The 19,911-nt window shown below is 37.3% G+C and overlaps 1 protein-coding gene across 1 annotated transcript in view; it reads left to right on the top strand.

Moving 5' to 3' along the window:
* Nucleotides 1-19,911, top strand: part of PDE1C (phosphodiesterase 1C) — a 546,503-nt gene that overhangs the window by 492,072 nt on the left and 34,520 nt on the right. Inside the window, exons 16-17 of the mRNA XM_061197893.1 lie at nucleotides 1,075-1,305; nucleotides 7,881-7,958. Coding sequence (XP_061053876.1) covers nucleotides 1,075-1,305; nucleotides 7,881-7,958 — 309 coding nt within the window. The remainder of the gene's footprint in view (nucleotides 1-1,074; nucleotides 1,306-7,880; nucleotides 7,959-19,911) is intronic.

Below are 19,911 nucleotides of genomic sequence, written 5' to 3'. Positions count from 1 at the left end.
TCCTTCCTTTATGCTGATCATGTTCCATCATATTACTCTGCTTTACTTTTTTGTAAAACTCTTTTCACCATCTGAAATTATCTTAGTGATTTGTTTGCTTAATTATGGTATTTTCTACTCCATAAGTCTTCTTGCTTGCTGCTGTATTCCCAGTGCCTAAAACAGTACTTGACACTGTAGCTGCTCAATAAATATTAGTTGAATGAATGTATCCATTTTTTCATGAATCCTTGACCATAGGCAATTACACTATGTTTTTGATTAAACGCAGAGCCAGACCCTATCACAGTCAACCAAATTGGAAATAAGGCTGACATCCTCTCATTAAAGAAGAAGACACAGACCAGCATCCCTGGCCAAACTAAAGGCCACCTCTCATCCTGTGGACAGTTTGAAGACCATGTTTTTTTGGGAGGCCTAATTACCCTCCTCCTACGTTTTAATTCACAGACAGTGGCCTGCAACAGTATTATTCTAGTGGTGGTTATTTTCCCTGTATTTTGGTTTTTTAATCAGCTTTTTTATGTTTAAACTCCAGTTCCTAAGCAAATCTACATGAAACTTCAGTTTTTACTGGGCTGTGGGAGAGCTTTGTAATGTCTCTGAGCCTCAATTCCACATTTGTAAAATAGGGTTACAATAATAGTCGCTGCCATATGAGGTTGAGAATGAGAGGAAGTAATCCTTGGAAAGCACTTAGTGTAATACCTGGCATAGAGGACACACTCAAGAGAACTTATTGATGGTAATATTAATATTAATAATGCCAATTACAGTATTGGTTTATTAATTATTATTATCCTTATTATTACTTTCTCCCCATCCCCTTCTTCTAACCCACTGTTTTCAGAAATGACATCACCATGAACAGATTTTATTGGTTTCCTGAATATACATACCAAACTGACTTGAATTAGCCAAAATTATACCCCAAACACACAGTAAACACCTTAGGTCATTTTAATGCATTAATTCCCAATGCAAATTCTTGCTTTTGTTCAGAGAGACAATTCTCCTAATGGCATGACCTCTTTTTATCTTTTCTCCACCTTTCCTGGCTTGTTCTGGATGCAGAGGAGAAGGCCAAGAAGGAAGCAGAAGAAAAGGCTCGCCTGGCCGCAGAGGAGAAGCAAAAGGAAATGGAAGCCAAAAGCCAGGCTGAAGAAGGTGCATCTGGTAAAGCCGAGAAAAAGGCATCTGGGGAAGCTAAGAATCAAGTCAACGGAACAGGAACCAACAAAAGTGACAGCCCGCGTGGGAAAAATTCCAAAGCTGAGAAGTCATCAGGAGAAAAGCAACAGAATGGTGAGTAGGATTGCGCTGGTGAAAGGCTCTTTTCAGGGCACTAATGATGTGATGGATGGACGCTGGCAAAGAACTGCCCCTGTGAGGACAGGTCACGGAGCAGGGCCGCCCTGGCCATCCAGCTGCTTCTGACCATACCTCCCTAGGCTGTGGATCCTATTAGGATCCCATCCAAAGCAGCCAGAAGCTTGCTTAGGCCATGCTCTCTGGGGAGATTTATATCTTTTGGGCCCTTTCCAACTGGGTAGTTCTGGAGACTCTGGCCAGCGCCTGCCTACCAGCAGGGGAAATCCCTATTAGCAATTCCAGCACGTTCCTGAGTGCTTAGCGCAGGAATGGATGAATGGAAAGGCAGTCTTCCGTAGGTACCATCCCCCTGGCAGGGCCGGCACTCATGTCTGCCTAAGGTCTATTTCCAGAGTATTGTCTGTATATCTGTAAGTGAACAAGTGTATACATTAGGATGACCAGTCGTCCCAGTTAGCCTGGGAATGAGCGGTTTCCTGGGATTCAGGGCTTTCAGTAGTAAAACCAGAAAAGTTCCAGACAGACCAGGATGAGCTGGTCACCGTCGTGTGTATACAGTTGATGATTTCTTATATTTAATGCAACAAATATTTATTGGTTAACAACTCCGTGCCAAGCACTGCTCTTGGCACTGAGAATTTAGAAATGAAAAGGCCACAAGAAGTCCACAGTCTCCTAGGGGATATGGACACCCTCAGAATTAATTCTGAGCCAGTAACAGTAGTGGCATGGCAGATAAAATACCCAAGGGCCATGTGCAGAAAAGAGGAGCTTTGTTGGGTCTGGGGATTGCCAGATGTAGTAAATGTCAAAGAAAGCTTCAAGAAGAGGTGATGTCTAAGCTGCGTTTCAAATGCTGAAATTTGGGGGGACACAGGGACTTCTCAGCCAGAGAGAATACGATGAGCTAATGCATAGGGGCATGGAATTGCTTACCTTGTTTAGGGAAGAGCAGGAAGTTCAGAGTCACTGGAGCGTTCAAGTGCCAGGTTGTGGCATGGTCCTTTGGCAGTCAGACAGACCTGGATTCAAGTCACAGCTGTGCCTCTCACTTCTTGCTGGCCTTGGCCAGGTTACTTAACCTTCCATTGTCTCTGTAAAATGTGCATAATAATAACTGCTCACAGCCTGGGCCACTTGTGAGCTTCCAATAATAATAATGGTAGCAAAAGCAACAATGACAATAAAACAACTAGCATTTATTGATTATACACCAGATGCTGTTTAAAATTCTCTCTTGGGAATTTCCTGGTGGTTCAGTGGTTAGGACTCGGCGCTTCCTCTGCAGAGGGCCCGGGTTCGATCCCTGGTTGGGGAACTAAGATCCGGCAAGCCACGTGGCGCAGCCAAAAAATAAATAAAAAATAAAAGACCATCCTTTAAAAAGAATAAAAATAAATAAATAAATAGATAAATAAATAAATAAATTCTCTCTTTACATATTCACTCTCTCAGCTGCCTGGTAGGTCCAGGTGATCTCCTCTGAACCATGGTCTAGCTATTATGCTACACAGCCCAAGTAAATGAGAAATACGTAGAAAGTGTTTAGCATGACACTCTCCAATTATTTTTGCAATTGACATATATAACATGTAGAACAGAAAACAACGTTTTAATACATGTAATAATGATAAGAGCTCATGTCAGGACTTCCCCGGTGGCGCAGTGGTTAAGAATCCGCCTGCCAACGCAGGGGACACGAGTTCGATCCCTGCTCCCGGAAGATCCCACATGCCGCGGAGCAACTAGTCCTGTGTGCCGCAACTACTGAGCCTGCACTCTAGAGCCTGTGAACCACAATTACTGAGCCCACGTGCCACAACTCCTGAAGCCCTCGCGCCTAGAGCCCGTGCTCCGCAACAAAAGAAGCCACCGCAGTGAGAAGCCCGCGCATCGCAATGAAGAGTAGCCCCCGCTCGCTGCAACTAGAGAAAGCCCGCGCACAGCAACGAAGACCCAAAGCAACCAAATAAATAAATTAAATAAATAAAAAAAATGAAAAGGTGTTTTAAAAAAAAAAAAGCTCATGTCGTGTTCCAAGAGCTTTGCCTAAATTCCTTCAGGTAAGCTCCACGAACACCCCAGGAGGCAGGGAAGGCCATCATCCGACTTGCCCAGCCCTTCAGCAGCCAGGTTCTGGAGACAGCTCGTAACTAGTTTGCTTTGTATTCAAGCACATCATAGGTCAGAAAATATGTTCAATTCAATAAGAATTTATAATACAGCTGCTGGAGTTTTAGAGAGCAATGCAAAACACTCCTGTCTTCCCCTACTGAGGGTGGAACCAACTGAGAGGGAGATACCAGAATCAGAAAGTGATCACAATGTTAGCTCCACTGCAACTGGAGCTGAACTGGAAAACACAGACTTGATCTGCTGAGCACATGGGCTTCTGCACACATCTGCCCTGAACTGGGCATGGCCCATGGGACACTGGCAGAGCAGGTGGGTTCAGGCCTCGCCCCTCACCCCCCACTCCACACCTAAGCAGGCTGCTTCTGCAGTAACAGAAAAGGTGTGTGTCTCATGGAAAACGCATCTCAGAGGGGGGCTGGGGGCTGGAGAAACGGGTGGCTGGGCTGAGTTGTGCATAGTCAACTCTTCCTTCTAGATGAGTCTCTCCTTCCCAGAGGGGGAATATGTAAGGACTGGTGAGAAAGGCAAGATGTGTTTCTTCCCTACTTTTTTTTCTGTTAGGGAAGTGGGTTTAAAATGTCTTTCCCGTAATAAAAACAGCCATTATTATGTCAGTAACATTTATGGAATGCTTAGTATGTGCCGGACACTACGTGGGATTTTACATACATTGAATCATTTAAAAATCCTAACAACTGTATGAGGTAGATATACTCATTTCCATTTTGCAGATGAGGAAACTGAGACTCAGAAAGGTTAAATCACTTGCTTAAGGCCAAGCAAACATTAAGTAGAGATTTCAGGTCAAATAGGAATATGTGAGTCCAAATTCTGTTTTCCTTAACCAGCATGCCCTTATTTGCGAGGTTCGGTGCTGTTGGTGAGAGTAGGAAATAGGATGAATATTGAGACCCAGCTACTGTCCACAAGAAGCTTATAATCTATTTATTCCAGGAGTTGACACACTCTTTCTATAAAGGACCAGAGAGTAAATTTTATGCTTTGCAGCTATACAGTTTCTTTTGCAACTACTTAACACTCTTGTTTTAGCACAAAAGCAGCCACAGATAACATGTAAACAAGTGAGCATGGCTATGTTGCAATAAAACTTTATTTATGAGAATTTAAATTTTCACATGTCATTAAATATCCTTCTCTTTTTTCAACCATTTAATAATATTAAAAACTGTTTTCAGGTTGTGGGACCTATATGACCAGGCACTGGGGCCACGTTTGGCTCATGGGCCATAGTTTGCCAACCCCTGGTCTGGTCAGGGAGAGAAACCAATGAATACAAACATGCTGGTCACAAAGGAGGTTATACATTCTACGAGACAGGTATAAACAAATACCAGAGAGGGCAGAGGTGGCAATCATTTATTTTGAAGATGGTTAGGGTGAGTGCCTGAAAGAAAACAGGAGCCTGAGCCTTCAGCTAGGCTGGATTGATTCACTACTGCCTTCATTTCCCAAAGTAAGCAGTAGTCTACCACTTCCCTTAAAAATTAAGTATTAAATGAGAGGCGGGAAAAGAAATCAATTTTGAGCAATAATAATAAAGGCTAATGGTGGTTCGGGACTTGGTTGCAGCAGCCTAATTAAAATGATTTATAACTGCACAGAAAGGCTCTTTTGTTTCCCCCTGTTTATTGAATAACAGCTCACATCAGCCGTTAGTCCATATTCAACCCATGGGAAATTACCTAATGGATTCTGTTCAAGGAACATCATCAAACAAACATGTGTCACTTTCCCGGCACCCTTCTTTGTGGTCGCTCAAGAGACTTCCAGGATGGAGCTGAAGGATATTGGCTAATTGTGGTTCTAGACATTTGGTCCCCTATCAGCAATCATGGGAACCCCTAAGCTTTGGTCTCCATCAAGGTACTTTCCCCTTTAGCCTCCCCAACCCTGACTGAGGAGAAGGCAGGCTTCCACAGGCTGCTGGCTAGCATCCAGCACATCAGACTACTCCTGCTGACTTCTGGAAGACATCCTGGCCTTGCTGCAGCTGTGGGTAAAACTCCAGTCCAGGGCAACCCTGAAACCTTAAAGTATTGTGCATTAGAGGTGTGAAGTCTCATTGAGGAAAGAAAGACCATTTTTCTGTAGGGAATTAGTTTGACTACAAGGCTCAGGATCATCCTTGAGTTCATTTCTGGCATCCTTAAAACAGGGAAAAGCCAGTGTTTGAACTGTTCCATGGGGTTTCCAAAGGAATCCATCTATTTTGGCCATTGGTGGTGGTAACGTGCAATGACCATGTGCTTCACTCAGACTCCTCCTGCTTGCACTGTGGCCAGAGTTGACTCCCCTTCCCTCAAGCTTAAAATTTGTCAAATTCCATTAAAACTACTTATTTTGTAGAATGTAACCTAAAATGGTCTTGAGTTATCCTTGGGTAACCATTTCTATATAAATCTATAGGCCAAAGGCATTTAAAAATGGCAACAGTAAATGGAAGTCTGAAATCTAGAACTTAAGCTTCATAGGGAAGTTGCAAAATACAGTGCTTGAGAGCTTGGCCTCTAGAATCAGACCTATCTGTGTATGTTACGGTAAATTATTTTATCTGTGCTTCAGGTTCCAGAGCCATAAAATGGAGATGATTTTGTGAGTTTTTGCTTAAGACTATTTAATATTTAAGCAAAATCACTTTGTGGAAAGATCAGTTGGTCATTTGTCAGATCAATGGCTTAAACCAGATCTAAAGTAGCCAACAGGAGCAGTTTTGCTATAGCAGCAGACACTCTTGCAAAGTTTGGGGCAGAGATGCAGCCTGAGAGTGTGTGAAACACATTCAGGAGAGCAGTCCACTGCACTCAACACAGCTGGCCTGACCAGCGTGTGACAGAGTGTCCGCAGTGAAGTCAAGGAAAAACTCAAACTTGGAAAACATCCTCAATCATTTGGTGACTTTGTTATTCAGCAAATTGATCACTTAGTGAATTAATCTTTGATGAATTTGTCTACTTTCAATAATAGTACCTTCATAATGGGGTTGCTATGAGAATTTAATGAAATGATGCATGTAAAGCATTTAGCACACTGCCTGGCACAAAGAAAGTAGAAAAGATAAATGTACCCTTCCCGCCTTGGGCCCTGCTCCCCGCTTCCTGGCTGCAATAATTATTAGGGTCTTTTTGCTTTATTAATGCCAGTAATTTAGTAGTAATCTATTCTTGGGTTTATGCAGGCTAAAAAGAAAGCTGCCATCAGTAAGATTTGTAAGAAAAATATCCAAAACTTGAGAATAAATCTGAGAGAAGAAATACCATGTCCTTTCAATGTCACACTGGCATATTGTCAAAAAGACCTGCCCAAGGATTATTTAACTGTCTTAGGCAGGGGTCAGCAAACTTTTTCTGTGTAGGCCCAGATAATAAATATTCCTGGCTTTGCATGTCTCTGTTGCAACTATTCAACTCTACCATTGCAGCAGGAAAGCAACTACAGACGTTATATAAATGAATGGATGTGGCTATGTTCCAGTAAAACTTTATTTCCAAAAATGATAACAAGCCAGGTTGGCCCATGGGCAATAAATTGCTGACCCCTTGTTTTAGAAGAACACGACTATGTTTAACTTTGTCATTTACTATTTGCTCAAGCCTAGGTACTGTGAAATTATGTACTAACATGTAGATTTTTGACTACTAGAGGAGATAACCCCAACAGTTATAGTTTTATCGCCCTGTAGGACATAACCAGTTTCGTCTGTAACCTAGCAATCTTATTTTAACATATTTCTAAAATACCTAGAAATATCCATTTCCTTAAATGCTCTTGGAACCATCCTTACTGTCTTCCTGGTTCCTTCATAAATGAATTAAATAAATTTTTGATACGTGTTCACTCTACACTGGTGTGCATAGTGTTTTTTAACTTCTACATATTACATTTCAACAAGCTCATTAATTAAAGTACCATTTACAGCTCTGTTTTAGAATAACAGCTGTCATTGAGTGACGTGCCAGATAGCACATTCAATACCTTAAATGCATTTATCCTTATATTATGCCTATAAAGTAGGTATTATTATCACTATTTTGCAGATAAGGAAAAGCACATAGAAGTTAAATAGTAGCTATTAATTGATATAACTTACAGTAACCCAGGTTTTTCCTCACTCCACAGCCTAATAGTAAAGCTGAACTGCCTTCCTTGGAAAATAAACACCATTGACTTAAGTACAATCCTGTTTAACATGAACTTTCAGTCTTAATTTCCAGATCATAATCCAATTTCCAGGACCTAATCCAGTTTCCTGATATTTACACTCAGACATGTAAACCCCTCACGACTAAAATTATGTGGTTTTTTTTCTTTTTTTACCTTGACAGATCTAAAGATATTTATAACTTCCCTGTTAGCTTTATACATGTACTGTTTGTCATGTTTATTACTTTCAGGTGACTTGAAAGATGGTAAAAATAAGACAGACAAGAAGGATCAATCCAATGTCAGAAATGATTCAAAGAAAACATATGGTAAGAGCATAATTCCCATTATATTTTCCCATAAATTGTGCAATTTAATGCAAGCTTGTTAGATTTACACATAAAGTTGCAATTGTGTGAAATTGCTAATATAGTCTTATACCCTGAAAAAAACATTCACTATATTTAAAGAGTACTATTATCCCTTTTTCAATAATTTACAAATTATTGTTGTATCTTTTCCCTTCCACCACACTTTCTCCATCACAAATGAGTTCTATACTCTTTCTTTTCCCACTTGCCATTTTTCATTTTAAACTTTATGAAAAGTTGATTCTGGGCTTGCTGATTATAATGGAATGGAATATAAGTCTTTGTGAATTATTCAGCGTAAATGGGAAATGTTCCATGTTTTCAGTTTTCAATTTTTTATACCTTTAATGAGTTATTATTTTTGGAAAAAACAAAAACAGAAATCTGTTCAGTGTTATCAGTATGCTGGGAGGCCCACATACTGGAGAATGTACATAGCTGTAGAATACAGTTTGGTCAGCAAGAGTACGTCTTAAAGGCAAGCTTTGGATGACAATCCCAGACCAGTTAGAATGAACCTACATTGTAATGGGCTTCATGAGCACTGCTTTTACTTTGCATAAATAGCATTCCATTCTTTATAAAATCTGAAAGTTCAAATTATATTGCCCTCCAAACTTTGGACCATCAGATTGAGAAAACGACTCTCACCTTTTATATAATCCTCCTGTTTCAATTATAACATGGACTTATTCCTAGTTATCCCCCCATACATATAAATGATATTAAACTAAAAATGAAAGTTTTAGGAAGTGGTTTTTGTTAGGGTCTCAGACTCTTTGAACCATACCTCCCTGCAGACATTGTATTAGATACTATGCTATTCTTTGAGTAGTTTGGTTAGTCAGAGAAGAACAAATGCAGGGTAATCAGGTTGAGGAGTAAGAAGAAATTTGAATACAACTCATGCATCTGTTAAAAAGAAAGAATTGCCTTTAGTTTTCATCTCTAAGCCATTGTGATATGCTCTCTTTACCCATATGCATGAAATCAGTTCTTTCTTTGAAGATCATTCAAATAATTCACCCCAGGTGTCTTATCACATAATATCTGGGGAACACACATGTCCAATTTTTTTACCAAATTGTTTATGCAAATGGAAACCACTTGCTTAATACATACCCTCCTTGAATAATTGTGACTAAGACATGAATCACATGGAGATAAAATAGGATTCAGAATGGCAGTCTCTTAGCCAGACTCTGTTATGGGTGAGGTTTGTTCAAGTACCAGACATCATTAGACCCAAGTCAAGGTAACACAAGCCAGAATATGTACAGTAGAGGAGAATGGTGTTAGTTATAAACCCAGCACCTGGACACCTGACCCATCCTATATCCAGTGACTGACCCATCTGAATTCCTACAGCATAAAAGCCCAGAATAAACCAATTCCCAGATCTTTAACATGGGGTCTTGAATCTTGTTGCATGTTTGTATTGTGCTATAAATAACTGTTGTAATGTATTCATGTGAGCATTGTAGGTTAAATTTTTTTTTTATTTATTTATTTTTTAATATTTTATTTATTTGTAGGTTAAATTTTATCACCTTCATTACGCCCTTTTATTTTACCTGTGTCCTTTTTAACTGAATTATCACCAGTATTTTAAATAATTAAACTTTTTTTTTTTGGCGGGGAGAAGTAATGAAATAGATATTTTGTTCTATTGTACAAATAAGCATAAAGCTTGATTATTTAATGAACAGGATTCTTGATCCCATAGGGCAGTGAACAGGATGCAGTAAATAAAGAAGGGCCATTTTCTGATGTCTATCCTTTTTCCCTCCATAACTCCAACCTTCCACTGATTCAAATTGGGTCTGGTGTGTCCATATACTTGTAAGTCTGGGCATGAACAACCTTGTATTTTAATTTCATTGATGGGCTAACACGACATCAGTCATTATCATTGCTTTGGTGTCATCAGGACTTAGATCATTGGGCTTTAGTTACTTGTGTTATCTTAGCCCCAAATCTCATCAGGACTAAAGCTATTTCTTGGTGGCATGAAGTGGAAAAGAATTTGATCAACTTCATATACCCCTTCTCCATTGGTCATTAAAACTGTCTACTTTAGAAAATTTTTTAAATGATATGCATATCAGTAGATATATTGATTTTTAGAAACTATCTAGTAACAAACAGATGTATTTTGAACATTTCTTTTTAATGGATCTTATTACATCTGATGACCAGAGGGAGTCAATTTAACTATTTTTAATGCTCCTACCCTTAATCCAACCCCTGGGAACCAGCTCTAATTTTTGAAAGGGAGTATCCAAGCACAGTTCAGTGCCCAGTGTGATCAAACCCACTACGTTTTGAAGTTTAATATTGTATGCATTCAGAGAGAAACTCAATGGAAACTAGACTACAGTTGGCTATTCCCAAACTCCAATGAGCTGAGTCACACACAGAGAGAAGGAGCATGTGCTGAAAGGGTAAATTACATCCTGGCAAAATGAACACATTGCAGTTGTACATTATCTCTGTCAGGCTACTAAAGTACTGTTTAGTACCCTGCAGCACTAATTTTCTAACTGACTTCAAAGAATGAATGCTCTTTGAAAATACCTTGTTTCTTAGGGAGAAATGTACTAACATAAAAAGATCTAGGTTTCTGAGCCAAGATTCTCTCAGGGGCTAAGCTTTTACACTGTCATGGGGAGACTTGTGGGGTGCCACATGAATGAATTATTTTCAGTGTGTTTTTAGTCATGTTGGAAACAGCATAGCTATAATTTTTATAGTTGCCCAGAAATATGAATTTGCCCTTAATTTTACTTGACTACATTAACAGAGATATAAGAGATAGCCACTGTTTGTGTCTCTCAAATGATTCTCTATAATTAGGCCCTGCAAGGTTATTTACCAAGTCCCAGGGAGGGAGTTCAGCAGGAATTTTTCCTTTATTGAGTGTTCTGGGAATTGGAATGTTTAAAGATGTCGGTTCATGAAATGTAAGTCAGTTGTGAAGAGTGGAAAGAGTGGACAAAATACAATCCATGGACATCTGCTTCTGCAAAGAGGGCTACCAAGAATTAGGTTTACCCTTCCACCTGAAACAATTTTTTAAAAAAGACAACATATGTGGAAGAATGGTTTTTCAAGGAATGAAGACATCAAGAAATATTGGGCATCAAGAAATGAAGACAGTGCTCTCTAAGAGACAAGAAACAAATGAAGTAAGCCTGACGATTGCCTCAGCTTACTGCATTGAGAGGGTTTCCAGGCAGACCTGATGGATTCCTTGAGTTGAGGAGTTGACTAAGGATCCAAGGATACCAAGGCAGCTATAATTAATGGGATAAAACACCAGAGAGGATAGAACTGAAGAGAGATAGAACTCTAGAAATCTGAAGAGTATTCATCAGAGTACGAATTGACTCTCAATGAGGAAACCACCTGAGACTAGGAAAGAACCATTCAAGAGGTTTAGAAGGAACAGTCCTGATGTTCACACTTCACACGGAGCAATAAAAGTGCCTATTCCTACTAGCCAGACTAGAATACCTCATAATTTAAAGGGAATTGGAATTTAAAGGGAATTGGGTAGAATATTCATAATTGTCTTGCCTTAGCAGGGGAATAATTAGTTGTAGGCTAAATGTTGCTTTAGGCTCACCTAACAAATCTTAAAATCAAGATATAAGAGGATCAAAGTATTTCCAAGTAACTGCATCCCAGGATAAAGCATGTCTGTGTGTGTGTGTGTGTGTGTGTGTGTACACACTCCCAGCAAGCTAAAATTCACAATATCTAACATCCAATCAAAAATTACTAGACATGCAAAGAAGGAAGAAAACGCTACCAGTAATAAGAGGAAAATAACAACCAATTGAAATCAACCCAGAACTGAAACAGATGTTAGAATTAGCAGACAAGAGCATTAAAGTAGTTCTTACAGTTCTTACAACTGTAGCCCATATGTTTAAGTAGAGACATGAAAGATATAAAAATGATCAAATGTCTAGAGATGAAAACTACAGTGTCTGATATGAAAAATATACTGGATGGTATTAACTAAATAATATTGTGTGGGATTAATGATAAACACACTGGATATGATTAGACATTTTGGAAGAAAAGAGTAGTGAGAATTAGCAATAGAAACTATCTGAAATGAAGCACAGAAAACAAGAATAGAAATTGTAAAGAGCATCAGTAAGTTGTAAGACACCTTCAAACAGCCTAATATATGTGTAATTGGAGTTCCTAAAGTAAAGAAGAGAGAAAAGAGGAAAGAATATTTGATGAAGTAATGGCTAAAATTTTGCCAAATGATGAAAACTATAAGTCCATAGACTTAAGAAGCTCAATAAAACACAAGCACAAGGAATATAAAGAAAATTACACCAAAAGCATATTATAATCAAATTACTCCAAACCAGTAATGAAGAGAAAGATTTAAAAAACAGCTAGAGAAAAAAAAAGATACACATGGAGATATGAACAAAGATAAGGATAACAGTAGATATCTCATCAGAAACAATGCAAGTGAGAAAACAGTGGAGCAACATCTTTAAAGTGCTAAGGGGAAAAATTCAACCAAGAATTCTATAGCCAACAGCAATATCTTTCAGATATAAAAACTGAAAGAATTCATTACTGGTAGATCTACACTACAAAAAATGTTAAAGAACAGCAGAAGGATAGATATGCCAGATGGAAATATGGATCCACACAAAGAAATGAGGAGCACTAAAAGTGGTAACTAGATGGATAAATATACAATATTTTTTCTTATCATTTAAATATCTTGACTATTTAAATAATTGACTATTTGAACAAAATAATAATATATTACTGAGTTTAAAGCATATATAAAACTAAAATATATGACAACAATAGCATAAAAGTGAGAAGGGGAGAAATGTAAATACGCTATTGTAAAGTTCTAATATCATACATGAAGTGATATAGTATCAATTGAAGGTATTGGGTTGGCCAAAAAGTTCGTTTGGGTTTTTGGCCAACCCAATAGATTGAGATAAATTAAGAGCATGTACTATAAACTCTAAAGCAATTACTAAAATAACAAGATAATGACATATAGCTAATAAGCCAAAAGAGATAAAATGGAATCATAAGAATAATTAATCCAAAAAAGGTAGAAAAAGAATAGGAAGAGAACAAAGAATAGATGAGACAAATAGGAAACAAATAGCAAGAATATAGACTTAACCCTGAGCATATCAGTTATCACATTAAATGTAAATGGTCTAAACAGCCCAAATAAAAGGCAGAAATTTTCAGATTGTAAGACCCAAGTATATTCTGCCTTTATATTAAAAGACACAAAAACCCAAAAATAAAAGGATAGAAATTGGTATGCCAAGCTAACAGTAATCAAAAGAAAGCTTACATGATTATATTAATATCTGATAAAGTAGATTTCATAGCAAACACTGTCACCAGAGAAAGGAGGTTCATTTCATGATTAAGTCTATTTATCAAGAGGATATAATAATACTTTACATTTATGTACCAAAATGCATGAAATGAAGTGTAAAAAAATTTTAATACACAATTCTATTTGGAAGCATTAACATCCCTCTCTCAATCATCGATAGGCTAAGTATATATAAAATCAGCAAGGAAAAGAAGACTTGAATGACATTATCAACCAACTTGACTGAATTGGCCTTCCCAGAACACCCACAGTATGAGAATACATATTCTTTTCAAGTGCACATAGGACATTTATAAATATAGATTACATTTTGGGATGTAAAACAAGTCCCAATAAATGTAAAGTGATTCAAGTCGTACAAAGGATGTTCACAGGTCACAATGGAATTACATTGTCATAGGATGTTCATATTGTTTTATTTTCTTTTTAATAGCTATAGAATTTATAGTGATGTTGTCTTTATCATTTTTTATATTGGTGATTTGTGTATTCTCTCTTTTTTTCCTGACCAGTCTGGCTAGAGGTTAATAAATTTTATTAATCATTGTCATTAATATTTTCCATTGTTTTTCTGTTTCTATTTCATTGATTCTGATCTGATCTGTATTATTTCCTCTCTTCTGCTTGCTTTTGGGTTTTGGTTTGCCTTCTTTTTCTAGTTTCTTAAAGTGGAAGTTAATGTCATTGATTTGAGATATTTTTCCTTTTCTAATATAGGCCTTTAATGCTGTATATTTCCCTCTAAATACTATTTTAGTAACATGCCACAAACTCTGATTTGTTGCATTTTTATTCACATTCATTTCAAAATATTTTCTAATTTTTATTTTAATTTCTACATTGATCTAAGGATTATTTAGAAATATATTTTTAGTTTCCAAATATTTGGGGATTTTCCAAAGATAGTTGAAATTTAAGTTCTTTCTAAATTGATCTATAGATTCCATGCAATCCCAATTAAAATCCTAGCAGGCTTTTTGGGTAGAAATTGACATGCTGGTTTTAAAATGTATATGGAAATGCAAATCACTCAGAATAGACAAAGCAACTTGGGAAAAGAAGGAAAAAATTGGAGGACCAAACAGGTAGGCCTGATTTCAAGACTTATAAAGCTATAATAATCAAGGCAGTATAGTATTGGCATCGAGATAGACAAATGGGTCAGTGGAGTAGAATAGAGGGTCTAGAAATAGATCCACATGTATATGGACTTCTTATTTTTGACATTGTCAGATGAAGGAATTCCACATTGACAGTAAATGAAGGGTGGATTATGCTGTAGAAGACTTGTTGACACTAAAATGAATACTTGTGACCAATGTGTGGTTTTGATTGCCAGTTTACTGTGAAATATATCCTTCATGTACACTGGAATGCTCACATCTACTGGCCAGTCAGCGGTTTCTTTCTCCCGAAGGAAAACCTACTTGCGAAGTCAAATCATATCAGAAAGTTGCCTGCTAAGCTGAGAATGTAGAGAGAGTTAGTTGATGAATTGTGACTTCAAGGTAGAATATCCTGAAACGTCTGTCTCTACTATTGGGATGGATCTACCAAGAAAAGTGAATAGGGACCATCTTGTGTACCCTAGATACTGACAGTGCAAGAGACGGCCCTCCATGGCACCCCTTTTACATCTAGTCTCCTTTTGGATCTCACATTCAGTATCAGATATGTTGATATCTTGGGGTAGATTCTCATTCTTGTTCATTTTCAGTCATCCTTGAGGACATGTCTGGACCTTGATCTTGATGAAACTTCTCTGTTTTTAAGGCAACGGTCCTCAAACTTTTTCTCTTTTATTTTCTTTTCCTAACATGTTATCATAAGCTTTGCATACCTCCCAAAATTATGCCCAGATCATGAACTCTGGTGGGTAAAATAGGCCAAAGATGGTGAACAGTTCTGGGAACACTAGCTGGTACCCTGTCCTTTTCTCTCATACCCAAGGCGGTGCTACTATGACAATAACCTTGAGTCCTTTCTAGTTTACTTTAAAAATTAAACCTGTAAGACTGTAGGGCTTAACTGTTTTTAGCAATGATTGATTTGCAACGCACTTCACCATTGATTATGCCACTGATGTCAACACTACTGTCTTGAGGTAGTTTCTACAAATAGTTAATCCCGCCCTTTGGATTTTTTACTTGCTTCCTTCTCAGAGGATAACATTATTTCTTAGTTCTGGGAAGATATCTCACTGTAACCTTCTATGTATTGACAAAAGTAGGTCTATTTCTTTAATGAAGGAATTGCCTTCCACATGAGAATCTAGGATCCTTATGGGTTATTTTTCATGAGTGTACAGGGACCAAACATCTGGAGTGCCCTGGGTCCCAATTAAGATAAGTCATCATAACAACACATGTTCTGATTAATATCCCATTTCCCTTAGCCATTTGTCCATGAAAACTCTTGTGACCCATTTACTTAACGTATTTATATGTATCAACACATGGAGCATCAATAGTAAGTACATGCTGTGGTTTAGCAAGAAAGAGGCATGAAATATTTGCTTTTAAAAACATTTTATGCCTTATTTTCTCAAGTAGTGTGATAACCCAAGTGTCTTAACCCTCCACTGCAATGTCCCTGTCAAAGGAAAACAACAAAAAGTTGATAATGTATGAGAGAATTGCAGTATTGTTTTTAGATGCCTGTTATTCTTATGCATCTAGATAAGATCCCCTAATTAGATTCTAAAAGGTTTTGTTGCTTAAAATTTTTGATTTATATACTTCAGTGCCATTTTCTAATTGATGTTTGAAGCCATGCTGTAGGTTGACCCAACAAGAGTTGTTGTGAATGCAACAATACTGAAACCCAATATAATTTTTTTGGTTGGATTTTGGGGAAAACTATTAACCAGTCCATTATACGTGGGTTGGAAGTGGTCAAATGGGGTGAACTCAGAAAATCTCTTTGTTCCTTTTTGCTGCGGATGATACACTTGAGAGCATGGAGGTACAGAAGCCGTTGACATCCACATGGTTCTAGCATTGATGAGTCACAGTGAATCAGAACAGTTAGCTCTTTTGGTTACGATCATCCATTTCAAACCAATGTGTTTTTAGTATAGTTTTAGGTTCAGTGAATATCCTTGTGCTTTTTAAGGAGGGTGTATAATACATAGCCTCATGATGGATTATAAAGGAACAAGATGACATGCAACTATTATTATCCTCCTGTAGGTTTTGTGTTATTGAAATTCACATTTGTAGTATCAAACAGCAACTGAAATTGTGTGTGTGTATATACATATATATGTATGTATGTATATTGTGTATATATATATGTATTGTGTGTGTATATATGTATATATACATATATATAATACAATGTAAGATTGGTGAGTTTAAAATAATTAAATTGTGTTCTACTAAAGAAAACTTCTAAGGTCAATTCATGCTTTTCACATAGCTGTTTCGATTCCAGTCTCTTACCAAATAACTACATAGTAGAAATGTCACATAAAAGTATATTGTGTACTCTTTGTTAATGGCGAAATTAATATTTTTAAACAACTTTTCCCTTGCAATTATTGGTGTATAAGCTTTCATTGTTTCACTCTATCTTCTAGACATTTTGTTACACTCTTAGTGCACCATTGTATTTTTAAAGGAACCTGGTTTGACAGAGAGGATTACAATTTTGGAACTACTGGGGAAATGTGATTTGTCTTTTTTTTCTTAATACTGATGTTCAGGATTAAAAATAACTTTTTAGTATTCATGAAATAAATATTTATCTGTTCTCCCCCTAGAAAAATTGTATTTTGTCAGATTCTTTGCAAGTGATTGGAGAAACACAAGTAACAATACATTTGTCAAAAGAAACTCTATTAACATTATAAAAAAATTCTTTAAAATAACAGCTGCCTTTGAAATATGTGCCAAAACCAGGAGCTAGAGATGTCTCCATTGTTAATGCCATTTTTTTTCTAGTCGCCCACAAGCTAGGAGAGCTGTTAAAAATGCAATGTCAAGCAAGTATTGAAGCTTCTTCTTTGTGTTTATTCTTAGCCTTTTCCACCAAAGGACAGCCTGATCTCCCTGTGATGATATCTGTATTTCATAAGTATTAGCCCTCTACAATATATGCCATTTTTATTCTATACCCTGGAGCCGCAGTGAAAACATGAGAATAAATGTTTGTTTTTTTCTTTCATTCATTTTGAATCTTTTATTGTTTTTCCTGAACTAATAAAATAGAGAAAAACACGAAGAGCAGTCAGAATGTTTCAGACCTAAAATCCAAGCCTCACTTAACTTTCTCTGAAGGACTTCCTTAATCTCTGGTTTCTTGTTGGCTTCAAAAGTAGCAGATTCAAAGACTGATCAGAAACAAAACTCTTGCGTGCAGACAACTCTACCCTCACCTGAACCAGAGGAGTGGTATGCGCTGTTGATGCCTGACTTTTACTTACCTCTTAAGAGTGGGTCAGGTCCTGGGGCACTTGGAGAGTTGAGTGTTTTGTTTCCTTCCGTGTCAAAGTACTAGGTTCTTAATACAGAGAAGAATGGCAGTAAAATACCTTTGGACAATGTGGGACAGAAGAATGGAGACATTCACATATTTTAAGTTTGGAAAGAAAAACCATGCTACGTAAAGGAAGAGAGAAGCCAGCAAAGTTAAAGAATAAAAGTTAACAGGATCATTATTCTCAGTGATAGCACAGATGCCAAGGATCAAAAGAAAAGATCAAGAAAAATCACAAAGGTTGAACCTAAGAACTACTATCCTTTGTACAGTACTTATTCTTATTCTTTATATTTGGATCCAGTGGGCAAATTTTAGGAAATGATGGCATAAGCAAGGTTTCAGGAAGTTATATTCCTACAAATTTATCTATCTATCGTCTATTTATCTATTCTGTCCATCCATCATCCATCCATTCATCCATCCAACCATCCACCCATCTTAGCAGGGCTATAGCATTGGTATTATATGCAGTAAAATTAATATAGAATAATCCTAATATAATCATATCCTCTATCATTTGGGGCAAGGAGAAAGCATGGATGCATATGTTGGGGTATTTGGTGGTAACCATTTAAAATACCTATCTTGCACTTATGACCTAGAAAAGTGAAAACAATGCCTGGGTAAATCTTAACAGCTATCTCTAAGACAATGTTTGTTTGTTTGTTTTTAGTATTTCCTCATTATTAAGAAACAAAACCAAACCAGGACCTGCTTATAAGCCCCACAGAAATCCTACTACTAGACATTTAAAATTGGGTTTGGTTTTACCACATTTATTCTTCCCCGGGTTTTTTTTTTGTTTTTTGTTTTTTTCCTATTTAGCCTTTTACAACTCTTTCTGTTGCTTACAGTATCACTTTGTTATTTTGGTAGAAAGTTGACTCCATAGAGAGGCAGCTCTGAAAGGGTTTCTGGTAGACTTGAAAATCTGGTTTAAATCCCAGCTCTGTGCTCAGCCAAGTCAGCTTACTTTTGAGCTTGGGTGATAGTTGAATCAGGCTGTAAAAAAAAGCAAGCCCAAGAAAATGAAAAATAAAAGTGTTTACAGATGTTTTTAAAACCCAGTGCCAGATTCTATGAGGCCTGCCTCACAGATGGTCAGCTTGTGATCTAGTAATAAACATTATGATTGCTAAACACATTTTTAGAGTCAAATCAAACTCGAACTTTAAGCCTCTTTTTAAAACAACTATCTTTAAACCAAATGGTTTTCTGTAGCATCTCCACTTACCTTCAGGAGTAGCCTGAGAAGGGAGGAATAAGGCCACATTGTTGTAAGTCTCCATCTCCTATTTTCTAAATGAAGTTGCTGAAACATTCTTTGCTATTCATTCCCTTAGAGTAAATACATTTCTGTGAATTCATACACCACACACTTCAGGCTTCAGAGCCCCCATGGCTGCCCCTCTATGAGATGTGAGAAGTCTTTCGTCCAGGGGTGGGTGAGGAGGTAGCACTTATTTAGATATTTTCTTGAATTTTCTCAAGTTGGGTGAAGATATTTTCCATTTCAGTTCATCAATCACTCTTAAAAAGATGAGGGAGTTTAACCACTTTTTGTGGCCTCCAAAAAGCCAACATACACTTACAATCAATGGAATTCAAAGCAGCTGTAACAAAAATAGTCGTGTAAATCAGATCAATACAGAGTGACTTCTCACACTTTGTTTTTAGATCCTCATTTTTATATACTTTGTAGTCTTACCCAATTTTTGTTTTAGATGCTTATGCAATTTTAGTTTACATTGAAAACGTATACACGAAACCAAAACACAACAGAGCAAGTCTATGGCATTTGAAGTTTAGGAGAGGAAGTGTGGAGTGAGGAGATTTACAAACCATGTCAAAGCCACCTGGATGGCAGGTGCTCTTTCTCTGGGAGCTTAGTCCCACAAAGAGCCATGCACAGTGGGGCTATTTCTTCATAAGGAGTATACATTTTTGACATATCATAATTTGCTGTTGAATAAATTGTAAAATCAATGTACTTATGATTTCCTTTTTATGTCA

Source organism: Eubalaena glacialis, chromosome 8 (genome assembly GCF_028564815.1).
Source record: "Eubalaena glacialis isolate mEubGla1 chromosome 8, mEubGla1.1.hap2.+ XY, whole genome shotgun sequence".
Lineage (NCBI taxonomy): Eukaryota > Metazoa > Chordata > Mammalia > Artiodactyla > Balaenidae > Eubalaena > Eubalaena glacialis.
This window is presented reverse-complemented; position numbering and strand designations above follow the sequence as displayed.